Source organism: Ailuropoda melanoleuca, chromosome 2 (assembly GCF_002007445.2).
Source record: "Ailuropoda melanoleuca isolate Jingjing chromosome 2, ASM200744v2, whole genome shotgun sequence".
Classification (NCBI taxonomy): Eukaryota; Metazoa; Chordata; class Mammalia; order Carnivora; family Ursidae; genus Ailuropoda; species Ailuropoda melanoleuca.
This window is the reverse complement of record NC_048219.1, coordinates 55767023-55784231: the sequence shown is the minus strand read 5'-3', so window position 1 is coordinate 55784231 and position 17209 is coordinate 55767023. Positions and strand designations below refer to the sequence as shown.

At 43.2% G+C, this 17209-nt stretch overlaps 1 protein-coding gene across 2 annotated transcripts in view; it reads left to right on the top strand.

Annotated features, from left to right (window-relative positions):
• Positions 1–17209, top strand: part of LPAR3 (lysophosphatidic acid receptor 3) — a 98249-nt gene that overhangs the window by 35379 nt on the left and 45661 nt on the right. For both annotated transcript variants that reach the window (XM_034653806.1, XM_034653805.1), the window contains exon 2: positions 10853–11609. In XM_034653806.1, the coding sequence (XP_034509697.1) occupies positions 10874–11609 (736 nt within the window). In that variant the 5' untranslated portion in view covers positions 10853–10873. The remainder of the gene's footprint in view (positions 1–10852; positions 11610–17209) is intronic.

Genomic DNA, 17209 nt, shown 5'->3' with positions numbered 1-17209 from the left:
GAGTTTCAAGAAGGGAATAACTATTTGTCAACGTCCACAGTGAACCAAAGGAGAAGAGGGATGGAAAGAGAGGATTTGGGGAATTAATAAGAGAGGAATACATTTTTATTTTGTGCTGATTACAAGCAAGTACTTGATTGTGCTTCAAAGACCAGGGAGACAGGCTACCAGCTGTGCTTCCAACAGGTTTGGAAGTGATGTCAAGACAAATAAATATGCGTAAAGCATGTTGAATGCCATAGAAGAGGTGCCTGGTATTTTCCAGCCAAATTTCCTGAAAGAATAGCCTGTGCTTTCCTTTTACTCCTGGTTATTCAACATAATGTGATCAAATTTCCAAGTCCTCTCCTCGCTACGGCTAACTGAAGCTAACCAGCATGCAAACCGAACATTTATTGTATATCTACTCCACGCCCCTCTATTGGGCATCAGGGGCACAAACATAAGTAAGAAACTGTTCTAGCCCTTGCAGAGCTCACAGTCTGGTGGGAAAGGCTGCCTCTGGGGTAGAGTCACTCAGGGGAGTTCTGCCCAACAGTGGCTAAAACAGAGTCTGAATCTAGTGCTTCAAGTCAGTCCAGGAAAATCAGGGTATACGTGTAGGAGAGTTCCAGCTGTATAGATGTGTCTGAGTTTCAGAGTCAAGGATGGTTCTCTGATCCCCCCCAAGCATGTTTGTATTCGTACTGGAGGGTGCAGGTGCAGGAGCAGATGTGAAGAAGGCTGGGCTACGATGAAGCTGTCATGGGACAGGGACGAGCTTATTCCTGAGACTCCCCCCCGCCGCCAGTGCTTTGAGCCTCCCTGCTTCTTGGCCTGTTCAGGGACTCCGTCAGGCTCGTGTCCCCAGAGTCTAAAGATGGTCTGCTATCATAGCATCCCCAGTGATGCTGCAGGCTTCAGAGCTTCTGAGAGAGCAGCAGGGGTGCAGGGTTCCCCACAGCCGGCCCTGCCACCGGCCCTGCCACGGGAGGCTGGATCGCTGGTGCCCACCATCAGGGAGCCCTTGCAGGGTGTCTGCATTGATTTTGCCTCGAGTCAGGGGGCAGTGCCCCCTCGGCTCAGGTTGTCATTACCTTCTCCCTGCCCTCCTCACAGGCATTATAAGGAAAAGACTACTGAGTCCTTTGCCGTACCGTCAGGTTTCAAACCTGGCCAATCCTTAGGCCCATCTTAACATTTAAATCCGGGTCCTTTATTTCCATGGTGTCTAAGAACAGCAACACAGTTAGAGTTGGGACTGATCTTGGATGACACAGAAGGACATCCATGATACCACCTCCTGTGTGCGGGGATCTGGTGGAATCCAATGTCGTCATCTGTATTTTATAGAACTCTTATCACTGTGGGTAACTCACCCATTGATTAAATCACTGTATGCAGAGAAATGTAGTAGGGTTCCGGTGCAGGTAAGGGGACACTGAGGGCGTCAAGAGAATTGTGATACTGGTCAATGCCCTCAGGAATGTGATTTATTCCTCCTTCCTTCTCTGGGAGTTGCTATATTCACAACCAAGAAATGTGAAGTGTAATAAATATTACTAAAAGATTTAAGAAAATCCACAACATATTAAAAACTTGAAAATAACACTTTCTGTTGTATTACAGTGTGCTGGAAAGGACATCTGTATTATCAGTGTTCCACCAGAAACACATGATACAGTCAAACTGGTCACGGGAGTGGGGGGACCGTAACTTGGTAACTGGGGGAGGGCAGAGTTCATGGAAGGCAACAAGAGAGCTGGAAAGAGCAAGGGGCCGTTAGCACCCCTCAACCTGAAAGCCAAGGGGAGGGGGGGGAGACGGCCTATGTGGAGAGGTTGGCTGACCGGAGCTAAACAGGCCAATCCACAGCAACCCAGCGAGTGAGAGGGAGCAAGGAAGGTCAGTGTGTCAGCCTCGGCCTCCTGCCTCCTCCCGATGGCATGCTGTCCCTCTCCTTGGCAGGAGCTGGAGCACAAGGCCTGCTGATGCCGTCCTGCAGGGGAGGGAGCACATGGAGAAGGGTGGAGAGGGGAGTCAGAGGGGCCAGTGGATGAGGTCAGGCAAGCGCTCAGATGCCCTTTATATACATTTCATGACCGTGGCCACCTTGACCGAGACGCGCTCTTTGACTAGGAGCGGGCACAGGGTGGAGAGGGCTGTGAGTGTCCCGCTCTCATGATGAATGCTGCTTCCTGATCAAGGCCTAGAACTCCTGCCCGAGACCCTGTGACTTGTCCGTTTAGTGGAAGCCTTGATTACAACAACTGTTTCCTATTAGAGCCACATGCTTTGAAAATATGATTTCCCTTTCTCTACAGAGTTTTAGGATTTAGTCAGGCCTTAACCTGGGCCGGTGTGGTCTCCAGAAGCCCGGAGGGGTCCCTGCAGATCACAGTCCACCCATCGCTGGTAATAGCAGGGGATTATTTGGAGCAGTGTAGAGCAAGAAGGTCTTGAATACCCTTTATAGGACTGGAGGCGGGGACAGGGTCATGACATGGAATGAGCAAGGGAGTGCAATGCCATGGTTAGGTTAGGACAAACAGTTTGGACCAAAATTTTGTCTGTTGTGGATTTTACATCTAAAGACACCTAATTTTCTTCTTGTGGAAGGTCTTTAGAGGATCTTTGAAGTTTCCCAAAATATATCGTCACAGTGACAAAGTTGTTAGTACAAGGAGAGTATATTTCTTCAGCTATAAATTTTGGCACTTTTCTCCTTCAAAGAGTAAAGCATGGGATTGCATCATGGTCTAAAGTTTATTTGCTATACAATAGAACACATGTAGTTATGTTCTGTGTACATATTAATTCTAAGCATTGTGATTAGCGTCTTTACAAAGTGTATCTGTCATCTTTCTAGCCTCATGAATCAGATGGCGTGAAAATTGTATAACAGATGCAGCAAACACAAATATTTACCTTATATTCGGATAAGTTAAGTCAGGGCATCCGCTGATCGTGTAAAACCTGTGTCTCCTTTGGTTTAGTTCTGTATGTTTTCTGGTTTGCTTTCCTGTTTAATCAAGAGGTTTAAGACAGACTTCAGTCATCAGTGACATCTGGGGAACAATACGTTTGCTCACAGTTGTTTATTAAACAAGGCCTAGGGTAGGAGCAGTGTGTATATACCGTGGCCTCTTCTAAATCCACCCACTCGATGGAGTGAGAGAAAGCCGTGGTCGAGCCAGCTCATATAGGGCGGGCGGCCCTCCCGCCCTGGGGCTCCTCCGCGCGATGGCACCGTGACCTGTTTATTCTGCGAAGAAGCCGCAGCTGCCGTGCTCCCCCGCGGGTCACCGCCCCCAGGCCGAGGAGGACAGGGAGGCACGGATGTTTGTCATTTCCCGAACGCACCCCGTGGGTGCCTGGCCCTCCTGTGTGTGGCAGCCGCCTGGGAACTTTACTCCCAGTAGAGGCTCGGGGTGCCTCGTGGAGACAGACGGTCCCCATCAGAGCAATTTTGTGTGCCTGACTTTATGCCTTCTTAAGAGACGGAGCGGCGCAACGTTAGCAAAGCTGAGTGTAGCTCTCTTGAGAGAAATGATCTAGGGTACGAAGATAGGGTATCAGGTTACTTAACAAGCACCCCTAAGTCAACGTAGTAGCTTTACCCAACGATCACAGAGGCTCCAGCGCTGTTACAGACGATCTCCATTTACATTGAACCCCAAACAAATTGCGTCTCCTCTGTGTATTTTACCCTAACGGAGGATAGTGACCGTTTATGAAACATGCGAGCTCTGTTTATCTTAAAATTACTGAAGTATCGTGAAGTTCATAACATCCCCCCCCTTTTAAGTGTATTTTAGTATTTCTTTGTAGGACAGTTTTATATTTACAGAAAAATTGAGCAGATAGTATAGAGTTTCCATGTTATACTTCCACTCACGCACGCAGTCTTTATTACGTATGCCCTCATCAGTGCGGTACATCCGTTATAATTAGTGAGCTGGTATGTGACAGTATGATTAGCTAAAGTCCATGTTTTATTCAGATTTTCCTAGTTTTGACCTAGTGTCCCTTTTCTGTTCTAGGATCCAGGACACACATCATATTTGCTGTTATGTCTCTGTCGGTTCCTCTTAGCTGTGACAGTTTCTCAGATTCTCCTTGTTTTTCATGACCTTGACAGATTTGAGGAGTCCTGGTCAGGAATTTTTCAGAATGTCACCCAATTGGGATTGTCTGAGGTTTTTCTCATGGGGAGACTGTGGTTGTGGGTTTGGGGAAGGAAGATCACAGAGTAAAGTGCCCTTCTTAACATCTATCAAGATTACAGATTGGCAACAAGACTTATTACCACTGTCGTTGTTGACCTTGATCACCTCGCTAAAGTCATTGAAAAGTGACTCCCTACCTCCACCCCCTTCCCTTTTCCTGTTGCCCTCTGGGAGAAATTATGTTCTCTTTTAGAGCAGACATGTCTATATAATTTATTTGGAATTCTGCACGGGAGATTTATCTCCTCTTTCTCGTTTGTTATTTTATTCTGTCATTTCCTTACATCAGTATGCGTTAAGGGTGTTAATTTTATACATCGGTTTATGGTCCAGTGCTATTTTATTTTGTTGCTCAAATTGTTCTAGCTTTGGCCATTGGGTCCCCCTCTCTTTTGAAGTTATGTTTAAAGAGGAGCCAGTTTCTGATGTCCCTGCACACAAGGGAGAGGTCTCTACTGTGGGACCGCCCTTCAGACCACCCTGTTCAAGGGTGACAAACTCTACTCCTCACACCTCTCAGCTAGCAGGGCTCAGGGCCAGGTCTGTGGAGGGAAATGAAAGAGTTGTGAGATCCAAATTAGAGAGTACACCGAGAAGAAAGTAATAATGCTCAGGTTGGGTAAACAGGGGCACGCAGGCATGCTTGCATGCACTTGATTTATTTCATTCTACATTTAACAAGTGTTTACTGAATGCCTACTATGTGCTGGACATTGTTTCAAGAACTCGGGATGCACCACGACGACACCGCGTTCCTGACTTCCTAACCCCTGGGAACAGACCATAAGCCCAGTAGACAGTTTCTATCTACTAGGTAGTGAGAAATGCTGCAGAGAAGAACCAAGCAGGATAGAGGGTGGAAACGCAGCAGGGTGGTGTGAGGTGCTCTTTTAGGGAATGGCAGAGGAGGGATCTCTGTGCGGTGACATTTGAGCAGGAATGAGGTGGGGGAGATGAGCCTGTGGCTATCTGGGGGAAGAGGCTTCTGGGCAGAGAGAATAGCAAGCCTAAGAGGCTTTGAAACTAATGGCTAAAATGAACCTCAGGGATCGTATGTGGATTTAAATCTCCCATGCTATCCTGATTTTGCCATTAACATGAATTATTGAAAGGAATTCAGTGAGCAGACGTGATCGTGTATGCAGGCGTAGTCTCTTTTCTGGCCGTGGGCACACCAGCTGACCTAACCTCTAACTGCCATCTGGCTGGGCTTTCCAGAGAGGAGAGGACTGTTCTACCTTTGCAGGCCCTTGGAGAAGAAAATATGCACGGCGCCCGCTGACCTCGTTCAGGATGCAGCCCGTTCCATCCTAGGAGGCCGAGGGGAGCATTGTTGAAAGCCAGCTGAAAGGCCAGCAGCACCCTGTCCTGTAAGATGAAGCTAGAAATAAAAGCTGCTTGAGTGGTTTTCAAATGTCTTAATTTTCATAATTGTTTCCACATTATGGGCTGGCTGAACATTTTTTCAGAGAATCAAGTTTGGGAGAGTCTAAATGAGAGCTTTGCTCATGAAGTTTTCATTTGGATTCCACATATAGACTTTCTAAACCATCATTTTATGAAGTCTTAAATTACTGAAGTTTGAAGTTGTGGTAATAGCTCCAAAGTTTAACATCTTTTGTTTTTGGGTCACAACTAGCCAAATCCTCTAAACCTTTGGTATAAAAAAAAAAAGAAGAAGAAGAAAAGAAAGGAAAAAAAAACCAGTTTGGGATTTGGTGATTAAAGTTTAGCAACATTAATCTTGAAATTGACCATATTGTGGTACTACTTACCATAAAATTTGAAAACATATTTTCAGAAAAGTGCCTCTTCTGTGCTTCTCGGGGCTATTAGAAGAAAACAAAGAAAGCCTAGGGGCACCTGGGTGGCTCATTCGTTTAAGCATCAGACTCTTGGTTTCAGCTCAAGCCCCTGGAGTCTGGCTCAGTGCTCAGCGGGGAGTCTGCTTGAGATTGTCTCTCTCTCTCTCTCTCTTCCTCTCTCTGCCCCTCCCCATCTCATATCTGTGTGCACACTCTCTCTCTCAAATAAGTAAACCTTAAAAAAAAAAGAAACCCTAAAGACTATTTATAATGCCCCCATTTTTTTTTATAGTGCAAGACAGTCTTTGAATGTGTTTTGATTGGCTTATTCTATTTTGGTGATTCTATAGTTATTGTAAGTATGACTATAGTTCTTGGTCTGTCTGGTGTTTCTTTTGCCCATGGAGAGAAAGTGTAATGTTGTCCATAAGCACTCGGGCCTGGGAGCACAGCTTCCCCAACAGAATCCAGGGTCTTCTCTTACTGGTTGTAGGACTGTCAGGAAGGGCACTTCAGTTTCCTCATCTGCGAAGTGGGTATGATGATAGTATCTACATCACTGTTGGGAGGATTAAATGAGATGATCCACCAGGCACAAAGCAATCACGCAAATACTAGCAATTAAGAATCGTAATAACAAAGTGGAGATGGTAACTTACCCAAGAGCACGGTTAAGTGAAGCTGTTCTCTAACTGACCTATTTAGTGGGTGATGTGTAAGTCAGCAAAGATGTTTAATTGAACTTGTCATTTTAGTAGGGGAAGAGGTGGTGTAGGATGGAGAACCATTCATCCCTTCCACAAATGCTGATGCTACGGATGTGATTTTTTTTTTTTTAAGATTTTATTTATTTGCAAGAGAGTGAGAGTGAGAGAGAACATAAGCGGGGTAAGGGGCAGGAGGAGAAGCAGACTCCCTGCTGACCAGGGAGCCCCATGCGGGCTCGATTCTGGGACTCCAGGATCATGACCTGAGCCAAAGGCAGATGCTTCACCGACTGAGCCACCCAGGTGCCCCTATGGATGGACATGATCTTAAGAGTCATGGTCCCTGCTGTACTCAAGCAGAACAGTCTAGCAGTGGGGGATGGGCATAAAAACAAAAGAAAGCACATAACAAATGACAGGTGCTCTGGTGAAGATAAACAGGCCTCTAGGGATTCTTAGGGTTGGTTGGAGAAGGTGTCTCTGTGGAGGAGATGTTGAAGCTGGGATCACAGAATCATATTTTAAGGTTTGAGAGGGTTCAAGAGGCGATACATTGATCGTTTGTTGGAAGCCCCCTAAAGTTTTGGTAATTTCCAGCCAAGAAAATACGGTAATGTGTCATTAGTATGTCCTGGGGACTGTCAACAAGCTTGGCAGCATATGGCAGGGAAGGAAAAAAATCAAAAGCACGAATTCATAGAACTGCCAATTATTCATTTTTGGAGCTCTGGGGTGATTGCATTAGGAAATGTTTTACAGGAGAGCTGGGGAAAGTGATGTCCTGAATTTGATTATGGGTGTCAATGTGTAAGGTTTTACAGCTACATGAAATTTTAAGTAGAAAACCATCTTATTTTCATTATCACTGAAAAACTCTAAAGTGTGCTGTGCTGGTGAGAATAGTAATAATGAACATAGTGAATCCTTGAGGCTTTTCCTTTGAACATTAATTTTGATTTTTTTGGAGCTGTATTTGTCAAAGAAAGGTAGAATACATTAAGTAGGATGCGTGCTCCAAAGACAGAATTTTAAACTAGCATTTAAAAGTCTATTTATTTATTTATTACAGAAAATGTGGAACAGAGAAAAAACTGGAAAGAATTGTTTTAAATGATTCCCAATTCCACCATCCTTAATGAAGTGTTTACACTTTTAAGATTTTTTCCTTATTTTTTTCTATATTTTAAGATATTCAAGAAATATGTGTGTGTATGTGGTTGTGTGTATATAAAATATGTATGTAAATGCATACATACATATATAATTATAATTAAAATAATGACATGTGCTTTTTCTCATATTACCACAACTTCATGGTAATGATTTTCAGTGGCTGTACAATATTCCAGCCTGTGGAATGTTTTTCACAGGTTTCCCATGTGAATGAACTTTATTTGCTCTTATTGTCTGTTTCTCCCAAAAGTAGGATTTGAGGCTTCGAGATAGGGAGCTGCTTGGTGGGAGCTCTGGTTAATTATGTTTTCTTCTGTGCCTTTTCAACTTTGGAAGACAAAACCACATCTCAGTCTCAGGATGATTTTTTGTTAAAATATGTCTAAGAATGGCCATTTGGGTTTTGATGGGGGGAAAGTTGAATTTGAAGATTTTTCTAGTAAAAATTATTGAGGTTTTTGGATATCATATAATTGCATTTCACCAAATTGTGAACTAAAACTAAAATGTTAAGACCTCCTCAAAAAGAAACTAGGAAAATTTTGAGTTTTTTGGTAGTATCTTCATACCAACATCTTTCTGACGTATTAATTGATATTGCTGATGAGTTAGTCAAGGACAACATAACTTTTAAATTAGAAATGTGTTTCTCTTAGCTCTGCAGAGCATATAGCGAAATAAAATACATGAAATATTTTTTATTAGTGAAAGGACACATAATAGTTGCACCATGAAAATTTCTCTTGGATTATTTGTCTTGAATTTCTGTATGCTTCCAACACTATTGGAAAGCTGAATTTTCTCCTTGAATATTTAAATTGAATTTCACTAGATTAGTGTCTTCTGTTCAATTCTCATATGCTGCTGGTGGGATTAGAAATATGATCTGTCTTACATCGGAATCTGGGAATGTACTGTATGGTGACTAACGTAATATAATAAAAAATCATTAAAAAAAAAGAAATATGATCTGTCTTAAGGCAGTTTGACAATCAGTATCAGAAATCTTTAAATACATTTCTATTCTTTACTTCAGCAACTTGAGATGTATGCATTAATCCTAAGCAAATAATTGGCTGAGTATGTAAGATTAATGCACAGGAATACAGCCTTGCTTATAGGGGCTAAATATTAGAGGCAACTGAAATATCCAGCATCTAGGGATTAGTTAAGTAAAGTGTGTTATGATCATATACTGAAACATTACGAAGCTATTAAAATTACATATCTATATTTTTAATTTGGGAAAATGACCACAGTACAGCATAGGTCACTTGGCCTATTGCCTGGAGTTAACTGCTATTGGCAGTTAAACATTGGTGAATATCTGCCAAAGAGAGTAATTTTTGTTTTGTCATTAAAATCAGGTCCCCTTCCTTGTAATGGAAAGGCTGTAGAGCCATTTGTCTCTTAAGACCACTCCCAGTTTGTTTATTATAAGCTTATAAAATGATATTTTACCTTCCATTTGCTATGGCAGAGAAGTATGTATTTAATTCATTTAAAAGTATCATTACACTATTAAAATATAAATTAAAAAGAACACTAAGATATATTTGTATTTTGGGCTACTTCAAATTGATATCTGATCTGCTTATCCTGATTCTGCGTATGGTATTGGACTGCAGAATTTATGAGAACCTTAAAAGCTGGGGATTTCTATTATGCTTTTGCTATTAGAGCCACTTCATTCCCACCAGTGGACCGCTCAGTGCCTGGGCCTACTGGATCTCTGGTTCTCCAGTGAATACATTGCAGCCTCGTTCCTTCAAAGGGAGCCCATGGTCATTCTCACTCTAAATTTCCTGGCTTTCAACTCCAGTCTCCTTTGATTGGACCCTTCATAGCTGTGTCCAGACCACTGTGAGATAGAACACCTGGTTTTTCCACCAAGCAGAGATGGAGAGGCATCCTTAGAGCCCCTCCCAACCACTCTTTGGCCAGAATCCCTTAGTTTTGGTGTCCAAGAGATCTTGTCCTGAGATGAACATCTTCTGTCTGCCTGATACCCCAGTTTGGGGTCTGCTTTCAGACATGTGTCCCGAGGGCTTGCCCTCACTTGGCAGATATGTTCTCACATTCTTGGACAACCGCCCAAACTCCAGAGCTCAGTCTTGTCCATGGAGCCCTGCTCTTCCACCACCTGCTGTGTTGAAAGCCCAGGGAAGGAGCCTGACTTAAAGTGATTGAGTTGGAAAATCCGGTAAGCACATTCACCGCCGGTACAATTTGGATTAGGACAATAAGGAAAAAGTGAACAAAAAAGGAAGGAGGAGTACTGAGAACACAGTCTTTAGCCCTGTATCACATGCCTAATAAGTAAGCATTGTCATTATAGCTTGAAACCAAAAGATGGCGGAAGGAGGGTCAGGAGTGGAATCAGAAGTGGTAGAAAATTGATCTCTTGGGGAATCCATTTGGTCATGTGAAGGGTAACTCAACACTCAGTTATCTTGGTGACAGTGTACCTGGCATTACCAACTTGCCCTTGTCTAATGAACAGAACCCATAAATAACAAATGAGCTGGAAACCACCAGGAGAAAGCATTATTGGGCTGTGCTGTAATTATTACTGATGCAGAGTGGAGGACTCAAGAATATTTGCTCTGTTGCCAGTCCGTGATCACTCAGTCAGTCAGCCAGCCCTCTGGCAAATACCTGTCATGACGCAGCTGGGGCAGATGGGTCTTGGGATTATAATGGTGACCAAGAGAGACACAGACCCTCCCTCACTGAGCGTGTACCTAGCCTGGGAAACAGACAACAAACAATTATTGATGCAAGATAAATGCTATAATAAGAGGTCAGGGGCTGGAGTCCTGCAGCAAGAGACATTTACATTGGGATCTAAAGAACTAACAGACGCTGGCCAGAATAGGGGCTTAGCAGTGGCAATTGGTGGTTTAGTGATTGAATTTGCAAAGAGTGATGTTTGTTTCTCCTTTGAATTTCTTTCTAGGATGTTCAGTCCTTCTCCACAATGAATGAGTGTTACTATGATAAGCGGATGGACTTTTTTTACAATAGGAGCAACACAGACACTGCCGATGAGTGGACGGGAACGAAGCTTGTGATTGTTTTGTGTGTTGGAACATTTTTCTGCCTGTTTATTTTTTTTTCGAATTCTCTAGTCATCGCAGCAGTGATCAAAAACAGAAAGTTTCATTTCCCCTTCTACTACCTGTTGGCTAACCTAGCTGCTGCGGATTTCTTTGCTGGAATTGCCTATGTATTCCTGATGTTTAACACCGGCCCCGTTTCAAAAACTTTGACTGTCAACCGCTGGTTTCTCCGCCAGGGGCTCCTGGACACTAGCTTGACCGCCTCTCTGACCAATTTGCTGGTTATTGCTGTGGAGAGACACATGTCAATCATGAGGATGCGGACCCACAGCAACCTGACCAAAAAGAGGGTGACGCTGCTCATTTTGTTTATCTGGGCCATCGCCATCTTTATGGGGGCGGTCCCCACACTGGGTTGGAATTGCCTCTGTGACATCTCCGCCTGCTCTTCCCTGGCCCCCATTTACAGCAGGAGTTACCTCGTTTTCTGGACTGTGTCCAACCTCGTGGCCTTCCTCATCATGGTCGTGGTGTATCTGCGGATCTACGTCTATGTCAAGAGGAAAACCAGTGTTTTGTCTCCACATACAAGTGGGTCCATCAGCCGCCGGAGGACGCCCATGAAGCTGATGAAGACCGTGATGACTGTCTTAGGTAAGGAGAAACCAAGTGAGCCGTTATTCCCATCCATTCAGCAGATCTTTATTGAGCGCCTAGAGTCTGCAAGATGTTTACCAGGTGGGAATGCGGGAGTGAACAAGAGCAGTCGTAAATCCCCAGCCTGCTTGGAGCTTATACTGCAGTAGGGAAGACAGCATAAGTATTCTAACAGGGATAAACAAAATAATTTTATAATACATTTTAATATAGCACTTATAAGATGAGGAGGCCAAGCAGGTCTAGTTTGCAATTCTAGCTTCAGCTAGAAGATGACTTTTGAGCAGATGGGAAGGTGGTGAGGAAGCAAGCCGTGTGTGTCTGGGGAAGGGCACCAGCAGGAGATGCAGGAAGCACAGGAGCCCGGAACAGCAAGGAGGCCAGTGTGGCTGGAGTAGAGCAAGCCGGGATAATGGGAAGATACAGGGTTGGCGGGTTAATGGGAGGTGCTGGGGCCACTCAGATCATGGAGGCCTGTGTAGTTATCGTAAGACGAGAAACCATGGGAAGGTTTTGAACAAGGGAGTAAAGTGATTGGACCTACATTTTTTTTTATTATTAATTTTATTTTATTATATTATGTTAATCACCATACAGTACATCCCCTGATTCTGATGTAAAGTTCGATGCTTCATTAGTTGCGTATAACACCCAGTGCACCATGCAATACGTGCCCTCCTTACTACCCATCACCAGTCTATCCCCTTCCCCCACCCCCTCCCCTCTGAAGTCTTCAGTTTGTTTCTCATAGTCCATAGTCTCTCATGTTTCATTCCCCCTTCTGATTACCCCCCTTTTCTTTATCCCTTTCTTCCCCTACCGATCCTCCTAGTTCTTATGTTCCATAGATGAGAGAAATCATATGATAATTGTCTTTCTCTGCTTGACTTATTTCACTTAGCATTATCTCCTCCAGTGCCGTCCATGTTGCAGCAAATGTTGAGAATTCGTTCTTTCTGATAGCTGAGTAATATTCCATTGTATATATGGACCACAGCTTCTTAATCCAGTCATCTGTTGAAGGGCATCTCGGCTCCTTCCATGATTTGGCTATTGTGGACAATGCAGCTATGAACATTGGGGTGCATATGGCCCTTCTCTTTACTACGTCTGTATCTTTGGGGTAAACACCCAGTAGTGCAATGGCTGGGTCATAGGGTAGTTCAATTTTTAACTTTTTAAGGGACCTCCACACTGTTTTCCAGAGTGGCTGTACCAACTTGCATTCCCACCAACAATGTAGGAGGGATCCCCTTTCTCCACATCCTCTCCAACAATTGTTGTTTCTTGCCTTGTCTATCTTTGCCATTCTAACTGGCGTAAGGTGGTATCTCAGTGTGGTTTTGATTTGAATTTCCCTGATGGCTAATGATTTTGAACATTTTTTCATGTGTCTGTTAGCCATTTGTATGTCTTCATTGGAAAAGTGTCTGTTCATATCTTCTGCCCATTTTATGATTTGTTTATTTGTTTCTCGTGTATTGAGTTTGAGAAGTTCTTTGTAGATCTTGGATACCAGTCCTTTATCTGTGGTGTCCTTTGCAAATATATTCTCCCATTCCGTGGGCTGTCTCTTAGTTTTTTTGACTGTTTCCTTGGCTGTGCAGAAGCTCTTTATCCTGATAAAGTCCCATAAGTTCATTTTATCTTTTATTTCTCTTGCCTTTGGAGATGTGTCGTGAAAAAGGTTGCTCTGGCCGATGTCATAGAAGTTGTTGCCTATGTTCTCCTCTAGAATTTTGATGGATTCCTGTCTCACATTGAGGTCTTTCATCCATTTGGAGTTTATTTTTGTGTATGGTGTGAGAGAGTGGTCAAGTTTCATTCTTTTGCATGTAGCTGTCCAATTTTCCCAGCACCATTTATTGAAGAGACTGTCTTTTTTCCACCGGATGTTTTTTCCTGCTTTATCAAAGATTAGTTGCCCAAAGAGCCGAGGGTCCATTTCTGGGTTCTCTATTCTGTTCCATTGGTCGATGTGTCTGTTTTTGTGCCAGTACCATGCTGTCTTTGTGATCACAGCTTTGTAGTACAGCTCGAAATCCGGCATTGTGATGCCCCCAGCTTTGTTTTTCCTTTTCAACAGTTCCTTGGAGATTCGGGGCCTTTTCTGGTTCCATACAAATTTAAGGACTATTTGTTCCAGTTCTTTGAAAAATGTCCTCGGTATTTTGATCGGGATAGCATTGAAAGTGTAGATTGCTCTGGGTAGTATGGACATTTTAACTATGTTAATTCTTCCAATCCATGAGCATGGAATATTTTTCCATCTTTTTATGTCTTCCTCAATATCTTTCAAAAGTGATCTATAGTTTCTAGCATATAGGTCCTTTACGTCTCTGGTTAAGTTAATTCCAAGGTAACGCATGGTTTTTGGTGTTATTGTAAATGGGATGGATTCCCTAATTTCTCTTTCTTCAGTCTCGTTATTCGTGTATAGAAATGCAACTGATTTCTGGGCATTGATTTTGTATCCTGCCACCTTACTGAATTGTTCTATAACTTCTAATAGTTTGGGAGTGGATTCCTTTGGGTTTTCCATATAGAGTATCATGTCATCTGCAAAGAGAGACAGTTTGACTTCTTCTTTGCCGATTTGGATACCTTTGATCCCTTTTTGTCTTCTGATTGCTGTTGCAAGGACTTCTAGTACTATGTTGAATAATAGTGGCGAGAGTGGGCATCCTTGTCGTGTTCCTGATCTTAAGGGAAAGGCTTCCAGCTTTTCCCCATTGAGAATAATGCTTGCAGTAGGCTTTTCATAGATGGCTTTTATGAGATTGAGAAATGTACCCTCTATTCCTACACTCTGAAGGGTTTTAATCAGGAAAGGATGCTGTATTTTGTCAAATGCTTTTTCTGCATCAATTGAGAGGATTCATATGGTTCTTGAGTCTTTTCTTGTTGATATGATGTATCACACTGATTGATTTGCGAGTGTTGAACCATGCTTGCATCCATGGACCTACATTTTAATGGTATCTCTTTGGTTGCCATTTTGTGAGGAACAAGGGCAAAGGCAAGAAAATTGCTTAAGAGGGTATTTCAGTACTCAGAGTGGTGATAGTGACTGGGACCAGAGGGCAGCTGGGAGGTAGTGCTGTGTGGTTGGATTCTGGATGTTTTTTTAAAGGTAGGTGATAGGATTTGCTGACGAGTAAGTGTGAAGCAAGGTGAGAGGAGGGAGGAGAGTGGGGAGTGTCGTTCACCGAGATGGGGAGGCTGAAGAGGTTTGTGGGGAAGATCAGGAGTTTGGTTCTAGACAAACTAATTTTAGAATTGTATTCAACATCCAAGTGAGTTATTGAATCAGGAGTTCAGGAATTAAGTCTGGACTGGAGATTCACAGAGTCGTTGGGAGAAGAAATGGTATTTTAAACCTCAAGGCTGAAAAAGCTCACCATGGTGAGGTGAATGTGGATAGTGAATGTGGAGAAGAGGACCAAAGAACAAACCTTGGGGCATTCCAGTGTGAGGAGGGTTGGAAGGCAAGGAACAACCAGCAAAAGAGCAATCCAGGGAGTAGCTGGAAAACCTGGGGGAATATGGTGGCCTAGAAGCTGCCAGAAGAGAGCCATCAAGGAAAGGGAGTATCAGCAATGTTAATACTCTTGGGAGGTGGAGTTAAATGAGGTCTTACTTGGCTTAGCTTAGCAAACAAGTAGTTTTTAGGTGACTTTGAGGAGATCTCATTTGGTACAACCAAGAGCCTGATCAGAACAAAATGAAGAAAGGGAAGAGAGGCCTTAGGATAGCACGTTGGAACAGCTCTGAGGACTTTTGCTTTGCACTGCCAGCCCTGTCCCCAGAAGACATATTTCGTGCAAAAAAATTTCCCTTTGTTTTATTTTCTCTCTGGTAGGCTGTCCCCCAATTCCAGTCTGGGTTTCAGGTGGAATTGGTGCTGCATGGGTTCACAGGCCTTGTCTTCTATGTTAGAGAGGCCATTTCTTACCATGTGCCCAGCAGTGGGGACTATTCCCAAGTGAGGTCCCAGAGCATGTTCCTGTCAAGTCCTGATGTGAAGGAATTCTTGGGCAGCAATTCATATTAGAGGATGCAGGGAATATGTGGTGTGGGATGGGAGCTATCAGGGTATCTCTAGGTCCTGAAATTGCCAGTGGGATATGGAAGTCAGTAGACACACTGTGTGATTGTTAAAATGATTTCAAACTGAGGATTTATTTTAGTTAACAAATATTTGTATAGTCCTTACTATGTGTCAGGCATTGTCCTAAGTGTTTTGTAGATAATAATCTCTTCTATCCTCATGCCAATCTTGTGATGTAGGTGGTACCATTACCCTCATTGCCCAGATGAAGAAACTGAGCAGAGCAGCCTGCCCAGGGCCACTCAGTAATGAATGGATAGGGGCACCAACACTCACTCTGCCATTGGCCTTTGGAGCCCACATGTTTAACACCCTACTCTGCAACCAGTTTTAATTTATTTGAACTTTTACTGGTTTCCCTGGTTTCCTCTTTGTCCCATCTTCTGCTTTTAGCCCCTTGAGAAGAATGTAGGGTAGGAGCGAGAAAAGGAAGGGGGGGGTATCAGATTAATCAGTTTTTCCATCCTTGAACTAGACAGAATATTGATGTTTTTAGCAAAGAGTAACTTACATTCAGTATTTATTGGTATTATCCATGAATTTGCTATTTTCCCTTCTTGACTTGCAAGCATCATTGTTTGGCTATGCGTCTTGAAACATCAACTTCCTGATTAAAGAGAAAACTCTCTTTTTTTAGCATCTGATGTATCGTATACGGTGTGATAGAAAAGGCATAATGTTAGGTGGGGAGAACAGGACTCCATGGGATAGTCATGGTCACTAGATTCAGCTTTGAAGGTAACTTTGCCTAGAATGGTTACAGAAGGGTAAAATACAGGAGCAGTATGGTTTTGGCAGGTGTGGTTGGATAAGGGGGGAAAAAACGGAATAGAGTGAAATTGTTAAGTAGGATAAGAGAAGTTGTGGGGCTGAGATGGAACAATGTGGAGGAATTGGTTCATGGCGGGAAGACGGTTTGATGGCGAGGACCTGGGGAAGTTCCTTAGCGGTGAGACAGAGGGATCTAGTGGGAGATGAGAAGTCTGGGGACAGAGGAAGTGAAACTGAAGAGCTGGGTGGTATGAGGTTTTTTGAGTTCTGGATCCTGATTTCTTTGGGTTATAGAAGGTATGGTTTTAGCCTCAAATCTGTCATTTCCTATAAGGGTGATCCGAAGTACATTATTAGCTCACCTCTTCCTGGTTAAATTTCATCATCTGAGGTGGAATAGATCATCTTTAATAAATTCTTTCCAAATTGTAAAATCCAGTGATCCTGTTATAACAGTAAGTAACCAAAGTCAACACAGAGTTCAGTGTGTTGACTGTGTATCAAAGCACAGAGTCTTTTTCCATGAAAGCATCTACCATAATATCTCCTTAGGGAAGAAACCCCTCAGTTGCTCACTGTGATGCATGTAAGAATTCTGTTGCCTAACACGAGCATCTCCCACATGATAGTATCTTTGAAAAATCAACAGTGCTGGCTCTACCACCATTGTAGTTATTGGTTCTAAGTATGTGTAAATTAATAGCTTCATACTTCT